Here is an 11,792-nt window from a genome sequence, read left to right on the forward strand (position 1 = left end):
ATTCAGTGCCACAGTGTCTGGCCCTTACAGGCTCGTTAAAGGGTTGTTGAGTGAATATATACAAACATGAAGGAATAAATAATAAAACAAAAGATATTTGTCATTTCTCTGTAGCTTGCTCGAAAAATAGTTAGCATCTCTTACCTTTGGTTTTTGACTTACTATATAGCCTTTCGAGAATTGTCAAAGATTTTGGGATGTTATGTTATGTTTCTCTTAAATAACAGACTAAAATATATTTTTGAAGATTTAATGAGACAGTATTATTGCCAACTGGTTTTGTCACTCAGGGCATTTAATAGAAAATTTGTTAACATTGTCTTTAATTTGCTTAAATATTTATGAACATTGCTTTCAAGAGAATTTATATCTGGGGCTATTCTTTAATATAATTCATTTTGTTGTGGTTTCAACTTTTCTGTGTTTCATCTTGTTTTGATAAATTCTGCTGGAATTGTCTTTAAATGCTTTAGAATCTGAGTGGGAGTCTCTTTGGATCCCATTCCTACTTGTTCCACCTTCTGGAACCCCAGATTCAATCAGAGTGTCTACCACAGGGATCTTGGTCCTGATCACAATTCGTCATCTTCTGATATGGAATCTAGATAATCCGTGTCAACGTATAAGAGAAACCCGGAGAATAAGCTGTCTGCCCAACCTGGGTCTGAGAAGAGGCCATTCTGGTCTGTGAAGAAGATCTCCAGCCAGACTTCATCTTCTGGCTGCAGATAGATGACTGTAGACCCCGAAGCCACATCATGGTTTCCTGTGTTGGCGTCGAAGGTCTTTATCCGGTACTGCCCATTGTGTACCAGTCCAATTGCCAGATGCTTATTAGCCAATGTGATATCATAAGAAAAGTAATAGATCCCTGGGAAAGCACAGATGAACTTCCCTGTGGCAGGGTTGTAGTGCTCTCCCTCATTGAAGAGGACCTTGTTAAATATAATAGGTAGTCTTTCTTCTGGGTAGCTGGTTGTGATGCCAACAGAAAAGGCGGATTTGAGCACGATGCTTCCACATCTGCAAACTCCAGGCAGCCCTGGGTCCCCTTGTTCTCCTCTGTCTCCCTTTGGTCCAGGAGGACCAACTGGACCTACTTCTCCTTTCTCTCCCTCTGGTCCCATGGGTCCTTTCTTCCCAGTCTCTCCTTGGTCCCCTTTCTCACCGGCAAGACCCAGTGGTCCAGTCTTACCTCTCAAACCTTCAAAAAGAGTATATAGTTTGATTAATAGTTCCTCGAAAGATATAATCACAAACAATATACCTACATGGTCCCAGCACATCCCGACTTTGTCTTTTCAGGCAACCTTTAACAGTGTACTACTAAATAATAAACTTTTTTTTTTTTTTGATATGGAGTCTCACTGTCACCAGGGCTGGAGTGCAGTGGCGTGATCTCAGATCACTGCAACCTCCATCTCCCGGGTTCAAGCGATTCTCATGACTCAGCCTCCCAAGTAGCTGGGATTATAGGCACCTGCCACTACGCTCATCTAATTTTTTGTATTTTTAGTAGAGACTGGGTTTCACCATGTTGGCCAGGCTGGTCTCGAACTCCTGACCTCAGGTGATCCACCCGCCTCCTCTCCCAAGGTGCTGAGATTTGGGAGGCCTGGGCCACCATGCCTGGCCAGCAGGAGCATAAATTCGAAAGTGCATCTGGCACATAGTGAGGGCTCAACATGCTGCAATAACCAAAAAACAATGACTGCCACCACCATGCGGTAGCTTCTTTTGTGAGGAGAAAACTGAGTCCCAGATAGGTAAAAAAAGCTTGCTTCAGGGGTGGGTGCAGTGGCTCACACCTGTAATCCCAGCACTTTGGGAGGCCGAGGCGGGCGGATGCCGAGGTCCGGAGATCAAGACCATCCTGGCTAACATGGTGAAACTCTGTCTCTACTAAAAATAAAAAAATTAGCCAGACGTGGTCGTGCACGCCTGTAGTCCCAGATACTTAGGAGGCTGAGGCAGCAGAATCGCTTGAACCCGGGAAGTGGAGGTTGCAGCGAGCAGAGATTGCGCCACTGTACATCAGCCCGGGTGACAATGCGAGACTCAGTCCCCCCCGCCCAAAAAAAAAAAATTCCTTCTGTATCTGTGCTAGGACTAGAATCCAAGCCTTCTTAGTTGAATGATGTTTCCTGTTCATCAAAATGCCTTTTACCTTTGGGGCTGGAGTCAAGAATCTTAAATAGTGTTTGGCTCTGTCACTAAACGGTTGTATCATTTTAGTTAAGTCCCTTAATTTTTCTGAGTCTCTTTATATACAGAAAAGACAAAATTGCTATGAAAGAATTTTCACAAAATCCAAATCACCATACGGGAATATTTTCTGTGTGTCTAAATCTTTATATGTGCAGACCAACTGTAGGCTAAATACAGAAAAATGGTGATCCTGGTTGAAGGAAATAAGCAAAATCAATTTAATTTATATAAATGGTTTAAAATTTAAATAGATTATGTATATAACACATTATATATACAATATTTTATATATATAAAATCTATATAAGACATTGATTTTGTATATGACATTGATGTTTTATATATAAAATAGATTATATATAAGACGTTGATTCATATATGACATTGACATTTTACATATAAGGCATTGTTATAGATATAAAAAAGCAATGATTTTATATATATAACATATATATAATATAATATATTGAATATATTTTACATTTCATATTTAATATCTACCATAACCCTATTAGCAATAATGATAATCAGCAATAAAATTAATGTTACAAATGAAAAAAATAAGATTCAAAACCAAAATGACTTTCCTAACCTGAGATTATTTAAATACAATATACACACATAAGGATACGTAACAGCTCAGAAAGAAAAGTGTAATAAATGTAATACTATATATAACATATATATAACATATATAATATATATATACTATATAAGCCAATGTGATATCATAAGAAAAATAATAGATCCCTGGGAAAGCACAGATGAACCTCCCTGTGGCAGGGTTGTAGTGCTCTCCCTCATTGAAGAGGACCTTGTTAAATGTAATAGATAGTCTTTCTTCTGGGTGGCTGGTTGTGATGCCATTATATAATATAATATATATAATAGATGTTACATATAATATAACATATTGCTGATGAATTGTGTAGTTTTACTTTACCTATGTATTTATTCTTGAGAACTTTTATTAAGCCAAACCTAAATTTAAATTTCTGGCAAGTCATTTCTTCTCTGGGTTTTAAATGCTCCATTTGTAATAAGGGGAGATTTGATCTAAGTCCAATCCAAACTTACTGGGCAAAGCAGCAAACAGACCTGGGATAAAACCCCAGTTCAGCCATGGATTAGTTAGGTGAATTTTAAGAAAGGGCTTGATCTCTCTGGCTTTAGTTTCTCAGTCCTTGAAATGAAGGTGTTGGACTAGATCGTTTGAGGTCTCACCCTCTTGAAAATTCCTTGAGACCAAATCATACATTTTGGGATGCAATTTTACAATGCTGTCCACAAAAATGCCTTCACAGCCTGAAAGTTTGGATTTTCTAGAATAACGTTTGTTTGAGATGCTGAATTGGGTGATAGATAATCATGGACTAGCTATCATAATGTATAGTTATTCTTCCTGCTTGTATGAAGAATTTGCTCGTGTGCTTAGGTTCTACACATTAAGAATGGAAAGAAGGAATGAGTCATTGTCCTTCTCCCTATTTAGTCAGATGTATACTTGGGTAGAGTGGAGGATTATGGGGTAAGGGTTAGTCTATGTTTAGGTATTGAAACTAGATCAGAAAGGATTTCTTTATAGTTCTCCATGAAATGGGTCTACCTAGATTTCTTCTTCCTTACCATTTCTTCCTTCCATCCATCCATTCATTCATTCTATCCTTCCATCCATCTCTCCATGGATCTATGCATATATACATGCATCCAAGTAAACCATCTAACACTAATTGACCATCTACTACATACCAGTCATGGACTAGGGGCTAAGTGAAACATGGGCATGAAAGACATCTGCCCGACCCTCAAATTAGCTGTTATTACTTATGACCTTGGACCTGCAAATATAGGCCATAGTTAAATTCACAAATACCTAAATCCATATGATAAACTGGAATGAATGATCTTTTTCATGAGGTTATTCTAGTGTTATCTGAAGATTTTTATATGGATAGGTACCCAGATTAAATTAAATGCTAATATTATGCTACAGTAATCATTGCAACAGACCAGTGAGGGAGACAGATATTTTAATAGAAAATTTATAACTTAGTGTAATAAACTGTGCATTTCTCATTTAGGATAGGGAAGTTGGACCAAAATTATGCTTGACTGGACATGGTTGGGTTGGATGTGGTGATGCTATTCACCAAGAGTACGTGAATGAGAAGGCACTTGTAGTGTCATTAAAGGGGAAACAGGGAGCAGGCACTCCCAGCCAGGTTGTGGCCAGTTACAGCCATATTAAAAACACATCCCCAAATCTCCCAGTCTCTTCCTGTAGTTTATAAGTGAGGTACACCTCTCTTCATCAATCATATAGTCATCCCTACCTTTTCTTTCTGAGCCGTTATATATCCTTATGTGTGTATATTGTATTTAAATAATCTCAGGTTAGGAAAGTCATTTTGTTTTTGTATCTTATTTTTTTTCATTTGTAACATTAATTTTATTGCTGATGATCATTATTACTAATAGGGTTATAGTAGATATTAAATATGAAATGTAAAGGTCCTAGTAAGTTCTTAGTAAATGGTTATTATGATGATGTATTTTAATTATGTCTGTATATATTGGCCTCCCCCACATGAATGTCTGCTTATCAACGTAAGAACAATGTCTTATGCTTGTGTTCCCAGTGTCTAGAACAGTGTTCTCAACCAGGTGCAATTTTGCACTGTCCATCTTTCTACCCAGTGGATAGCTGGCTACATATAGAAAAATTTTGATTGTCAGTTTGGAGAGGAGTGCCACTAGCGTCTAGTGGAATGCTATTGAACATCCTACAATGCACAGAATAGTGACTCCACGGTAAATAATTATTCTACCCCAGTTCTTATTAGTGTAGAGGTTGAGAAACACAGGAAGAATAATATTGGATAGTAATAGGTGCACAGAAATATTATTGAATGAATAATGCCTGGATGCATGGATGAATGAATGGATCTATGAATGTGGTGGTATAGCTGGCCTCATATATGGTTAAAACGGTAGCAGTTCTGAACATTTAATTTAATCTGAATGTATATCCACATATACGTCTTTAACATTAGAACTACCTCATGCAATGAATTACCAGTGTCTAGTTAATTATATGACTTTGGCTAGTCACAAATTTAGCTGTGACTCATATTTGCAGATCAAAATTTAATAAGTTATAACATTTCCTGAGTTTTTATCACATGGCAGTTATCCTGTGGAGGGTTTTACATGTACTCTTGCCATTAAACTTAACAATCACTCTTATTACCACCAACTTACAAATGAGGAAACTGAGTCTCAAAGAGGATATGTGGCCAAGGATACTGGATTAGTCATTGAAAGAGCTAAGATCTTAGCCAAAGTCTTTCTGACTCCAGTGTTTGTTTGTATAGCCACTACGTTATTGCTTCCAGACCCAGTAAACAAAAAGCAATATATAACTATAATCCTGGTGTTAGTATAGGATTTCAAGAGTATTCATAATTATGACTCAGTGTAACTTGTATTCACAGGTGTTACCTTACAGATGTCTTTGAAAACTTACATTTTAGCTCCAAATTAAAGCTTCTTATCTGATGTTGAAGTTTTCCCTAAAGGTTCTTTATCTATTATTGCACAATGTTCATAGATTTGGTAATTGATTTGCCAAATATTATCTGCATGGCAAATTCACAAATGAATTAATATCCAATAATCTGAATATATATTATGATTTTGTTTTACAGAACTCAGTAAATCAAGAGTGATGATTGGAGATACATAGAATTTTTTCCTTCCTATCTTTTGTCCCAACTTTTATGCTCAGCAACTTGTCTTGAAAGATTGATTCCAAATCCCTTTCTCTTTTAGAGTTAACACAGCCTGTGTAGAATTTCAATTCTGTTTACTCTGAAGGACTGAAAAATCTGGCAAGCTTCCTGGACCAACTTATTTTGGGGGGAAACAAAGTGAAAATTACTCAAGGACTATTGGGCAATTATGTTGCTGTAAAGAGCTGTAAAAATCTACTTTTTAGCTGCTATGTGTCAGGTGGGAAAGTGATGAGCTAGGAAAGGTAGGCTTTACAGTGCTATTGTCACTTCATCTGTGAAAAATAAAATTTAGAAGCCCTTTATGTATCTTTGTTCAGGATATTCATGCTGAGCAGGATGGCATCCGTGCATCTGCTTCCTGGTTTTTGCCTCTGCTTAGTCTGTCCATTTCCCCTTCTGTCCATCTGTCTGTCCATCCATGTGCTTGCACATCCAGCCATTGCCTGCTGGCTGCAATAGCCCAGTACTTCTGGGCATCAGATGTTTGAGTCCAGCTCTGGCAGCTACTGGCAGTGCATGTCCACTCCGGTCCATTCTCAGTAATTCATTTAATCATGCTGTGGCTCAATTTTCTCATCTATAAGATGGGATAGTGTTCAGCTGAAGGAGTTGACATTACAGTGAAATAAGGATGCAGGTACAGAGTTTAGGGAAGCATCTGAAGCCTAGTAAGGGCTCAGTGAATTGTTATGATTAACGAAAGTAGAGAAGGGGTTTAAGGAACAATTCCCATTAGAAAAAGTAACAAAGAAAGGGGAACAGTTTTAAGGTGGGGGTGAAGGAGGATGTTTTATGCAACCTCTCATTCATTACCTGCAGTTCCCTTTTCACCTTTCTCTCCTTTCCTGCCGTCTCTACCATCTCTTCCTGGAAGGCCGATGCGACCATGGGGACCAGGGGAACCATTTGCTCCAGGGGGCCCTGGAGGTCCAGGCAAGCCAGGAATGCTGCAGATATACCTGGGGGAGTAGTTCTCTCCTTTCAACTGATTACCCCGGGGTTGTCCACTGGCACAAATGGCAAAACTTGTAACATAGAGCAAGACAAACATCTTTGGCTCTGGAAGAGAAACATATGGACATAAATGAACTTTCTGTATGGGGAGAGGGGTGGTTTGGCATGATTAAATCAGTGTGAACTGATGTGCATTTGCAACAATTCACTCCAGCGTTCATCTTTCCACACATGTAAAACCCCGTTTACCTTCATAATTCCATTGAAAATTATTAACACATAATTGATATAGAATCCTCAGTGCCCTACACAGGAGTTGGTGCAGATGAAGAATTGGTTAAACACATTTCAAAATAAATCACTGCATTTATTCTTCAGAAATCAATGATGGACTTAAAAATGGCATTTTCTTTTCAGAAAAGTAGTGCATTTTTTAAAGAATAAAATTTAGATCTGAAAATGAAACAGATAAACATCAACATTTTTTTACCACCTTGAGATTTACATTTTAGTATATATATCCTTCCAGTCTCTTTTGTCTATACTATGGAGAAAGTGATACCATGCCATTTCTATACTTCTTTAACTTCTTTCACTTGACAATGTATCATGAACGCCTTCTCATGTCAAAATTATGTGCAACATTAAAAAATAATTGCTTTTGTCTCTACTATCTTTTATGTACAGAACCCCCATTATAGATATTTAGGTTGTTTCTAAAGTTCTCCCAATATAAACATCATGCTAGATATCATTCTAGCTAATCTTTGCATGCACCCATGATTGTTTTCTTAGAATTTATGGACTATTGAAAGCTGGAGAAAAGAGGAGGCATTTTCAGGAAAACCATGTTTTTCACTTGGTAATCATGTGTAATGCCAATTAGTGTTAATTGGAGTACTGTGCATGTCCTGAGGGGAGTCTCAAACTTTAATTTAAAATCTGCAGGATGTAATGCCGTGGTGTCCCATTAAGCTGTTAGCACTGGGGCTCAATTAAAGAGCTGTGTGAAATTAAGCCACACATGGCTCACATGTCCCAAGTGAAGCAGGCAGCAGGTCTCTTCAATTCTGATCTAATAGGACTTGGGCCCCAACCCTACTCCCCCACAAAGCCTAGAAGCTGAGAATGATGGGCCATTTATTAGTAGGCACTTTGGCATATAGGCTGAAAGTGAGATGGAGAATGGTATAGATTGGGGATACCTGATTTTTTAGGCTAAATGCTCCTTAGGATTAGCAGTTTTTTAAAGGGAAGAATATATACAGGTGGTTCTGGGGTCATGTAAATGAGTTGTGTTTGGATGATTGGACCTGTGCTTTAACAAGAAATCTACATAGTGCTTAACCTGGTGTATACTCTCCCAAAGGAAATAATCACAAAATGTGGGGAAAGCAATCAGATGAAATTTCTTTTGTTTTTTGACAGCCATGTAAGAAAATTGACCAGGCACACATCACCATTTTTGTGGTACCCAGGGGGAAATTGCAACATCTTGGAATTAGACCCAGAAATTTGCCAGAGCATAGGAATGACAAACTAAGAAAAACACAGTGTGCACATGTGATTTTGAAGTAAGCCTGATTCCTAGAAATCTTATTAGTGAAAAACCAAAGCAACTTATCCGAATTCAGGCTTTGTAACTTTGACTAAATCTCAGTGTTACTAGTTAAAAAAAAAGCAAGGAGAACATTTTTGCCATGCCCTGTGTGGTAGACTTGTCATACAGCACAAATCCAAAATTATTGTATCTATTGCTCAACTGGGATTAAGGCACTTTCTGACAAGACCAGTGCATTCAATACAGGCCTTCCAAAGGAGCTGCAGATTAAAAAAAAAAAAAAAAAAAATATATATATATATATATATATATGGAAAGAACATTCTGTTCACACCCTCTGCCATGGTCAGAACAAGAGAACAAGATGCATTGATTAAATTAGCAGTTCCCTCTCCCTTGCGAAAGGCTGATTAGAGGAGGCTTTCAGAAGGAATGAGAAAGTGGCTGTGTCTGGGGCTTCATTTTTAAAATGTGGGGGAAGCAAGGCTAATCTCAGGAGCTCTAAAGCGCTTCCTCAGGGGGCCACCTTTCTGGAACTTGCCAAGCTCTTTGGGGCCTGGAATCACAGTGGGCTACCTGCCGAGGAGGCCTCCTGGAGATGCAGGCTGTCCTGTGATTACTGGTGATATGTGTTCTCGCGTATTTGTCTGCTACTTGTGTCTTGAAATTTAGAATCATTTCCCATAGAATTGTTGCAATTTGACAGGAAGAGACGATGGGCTAGAGTAAGCCTAATCTTAAGTTCTTGTCTTGTTACCATTTAAAATGGACATTTAATTTTTCAAATTGCTGTTGGTGCCTAATCACTTAAGTTATTACTTTATTCTATTTTCTTTAAATAATTTTAATACATATCCTGGGAGGGAACATGTTCAAGTACATCATGTTTTTGCTGTGGTGATACATGATGCAGGCCTGGAGCATGCAGGGCCCATTATGCTGTGGTGATGGAGCAGGACAGCAATAAAATCACCTCCCTTCCCAGAAAAATGAATGCACTCCCCTCCCCAGAAAAAAAAAGCTGGGTATGGTGGCTCACATCTGTAATCCCAGTATTTTGGGAGGCTGAGGTGGAAGGATTACTTGAGCCCAGGAATTTGAGAGGAGCCTGGGCAACATAGCAAGACCCCATCTCCACCAAAAAAATAAAGGTTTATAGAAGATAGTCATAATGAGGCTTTTAACTAGACATGGGGTGCAAGGCTATAGGCTGAGGCCAGAGTTGCTTTCAGGAAGGACCTGAAAGCATCTGCAGAAAAGTTGATTTGGACAGTGGCTTCTCAGACATGGTGATGCAGGTGTGAAAGCACAACTATGTCAATAGTCATAGGAACAGTCTGTGAAGAAGAGTGTGGTGAGGGTCTAGTTGATGGTGGACAAAGGAAGCAGAAATTTTAAAGATGTGATTGGAAGAAAGGATATTCAGTATTGCCAATAGCCAGGCAAAAAGGCACTCAAAGAAGGAATACATTAAAACAATGGAAACAGATTTATTCATTGAATAAATGGATCGCTTTCATGACAAATGCACGACAATACTACTGCCTGTACAGGAGTCTAAATGCTTCAAGCATTCCCAATTAAAACTTTTAAAAAGGCACTCAAAGTGATTATTCCATAAAAATCCTTATCAGAATTGAGGAACAGACTGGGGGTGGGCGCTCACGCCTGTAATCCCAGCGCTTTGGGTGACCGAGGTGGGAGGATCACTCTTGATCTTGATCAAGAGTTCAAGATCAGCCTGGCCGATATGGTGAAACCTGCCTCTACTAAAAATACAAAAAGTAGCCCTGCATGGTGGTGTGCACTTGTAATTTCAGCTCCTTGAGAGGCTGAGGCAGGAGAATCACTTGAACTCTGGAGGTGGAAGTTGCAGTGAGCCGAGATTGTGCTGCTGTACTCCAGCCTGAGCAACAGAGCCAGACCCTGTCTCAAAAAACAAAAATAATTGAGGAACAATGTGTTGTGGTGCCTGATGCATGCTAGTGGCACGATGGTGACTGGTCAGTCAAATATTGGGACTCTGTTGATGCAAGAAGACCACAGCGTGTGGATTATAATGGAAAAATCACAGTGGCATCACACTGTTTGGTTCTTCATTGCACTTAAGGGCCCAAAGCTTCATGTTACATGGTGTGATGGTCTACAAGGCCCTCCTTATTTCCCTGACTTCATCTTCATCTTCTATTCTCCTCACTTTGTCACTTCCAGTCACACTGGATTCCTTGGTGCTCCTCAAAGACACTAGTTATGCCCCGCCTTAGGGTCTCACGTGTCTCTTCACATTGTTTAAATCCCCCTTCACCAAGATGTCCATATAGCTTACTTCTTCATCTCCCTCTTCACATTTTTGCTTAAATGTTATCTTGTCATTAAGTTCAACCCTTATCACCATGCTTAACACTGCAATCTGCCTTCTTCTGCCCATGACCTTCCTTTTATCTGCTCTACATTTTTCTATTCTCCATTGTACTTTTCACCTCTAACTGAGTAGCTAATTCCTATGTTTATTTTATATCTACATTTTCCCTGATAGAATGTAAGCTACATGAGGGCAGGGATCTTTGTTGAAATCATGGATGTGTCCAACCACCTACAGCAGAGCTTAACCCAAAAAACATGGCTGGAGAAAGAGGATAATTTTGTGGGGAGGTTTGAGCTTTGTGGGGGAAAAAAACTGGTGAGAAATTATGAAATATGAGAACATTACACAAGAAAGAGGGAAATGGGGTTTGAAGAAATCTCCCTGGAGTCTGTGTGTCCTTTTTGCAGTGTTTGAGAAATACAAATAAAAAACTTGAGTTGTTTTAACGTGACATAGTCTAGGGTGTTTAAAAAATATTTTAATATTAATTTTTCTTGTATAGGGAATTCAAAAGAAAAAAGAGTATGCAATGAAAAGTCAATTTCTTCTCCTCCCTTTGAGTCTTCTGGATATCCAGGTTCCCTCCCTAGAGGTGATCACCTTTGCCAGTTTCTTGTGTGTCCTCCTTCCCCATGTTGGCATCCCATATACAATGTTCTGTGCATTGCCTTTTGACTTAGTTTCCATATGAGTATTTATAGCTTCTGTATTGACACCTGTATGTGTAGAGCTGTGATGTCCTTTTTGATTTAATGGCTAAAAAATCCATCATATAAATGTGTTTGTAATATTTAACCAGTTTCCTACTGATGGGTATTTGGACTATTTTCTTTCTTTTGCTATTATAAGCAATGGTGCAATGAATCTATCTATCTATCTATCTATCTATCTATCTATCTATCTATCTATC

At 38.7% G+C, this 11,792-nt stretch overlaps 1 protein-coding gene across 2 annotated transcripts in view; it reads right to left on the reverse strand.

Moving 5' to 3' along the window:
* Positions 1-238: 238 nt before the first annotated feature.
* C1QTNF7 (C1q and TNF related 7) overlaps positions 239-11,792 on the reverse strand; it is a 104,462-nt gene continuing 92,908 nt past the window's right edge. Inside the window, exons 2-3 of one of the 2 annotated variants that reach the window (XM_023206932.1) lie at positions 6,816-7,061; positions 239-1,204 (exon numbers count right to left, since the gene is read on the reverse strand). In XM_023206932.1, coding sequence (XP_023062700.1) covers positions 573-1,204; positions 6,816-7,053 — 870 coding nt within the window. In that variant the 5' untranslated portion in view covers positions 7,054-7,061 and the 3' untranslated portion in view covers positions 239-572. The remainder of the gene's footprint in view (positions 1,205-6,815; positions 7,062-11,792) is intronic. The other variant, XM_023206931.1, reaches the window with a different exon arrangement.

This window comes from Piliocolobus tephrosceles, chromosome 3, assembly GCF_002776525.5.
Source record: "Piliocolobus tephrosceles isolate RC106 chromosome 3, ASM277652v3, whole genome shotgun sequence".
Classification (NCBI taxonomy): domain Eukaryota; kingdom Metazoa; phylum Chordata; class Mammalia; order Primates; family Cercopithecidae; genus Piliocolobus; species Piliocolobus tephrosceles.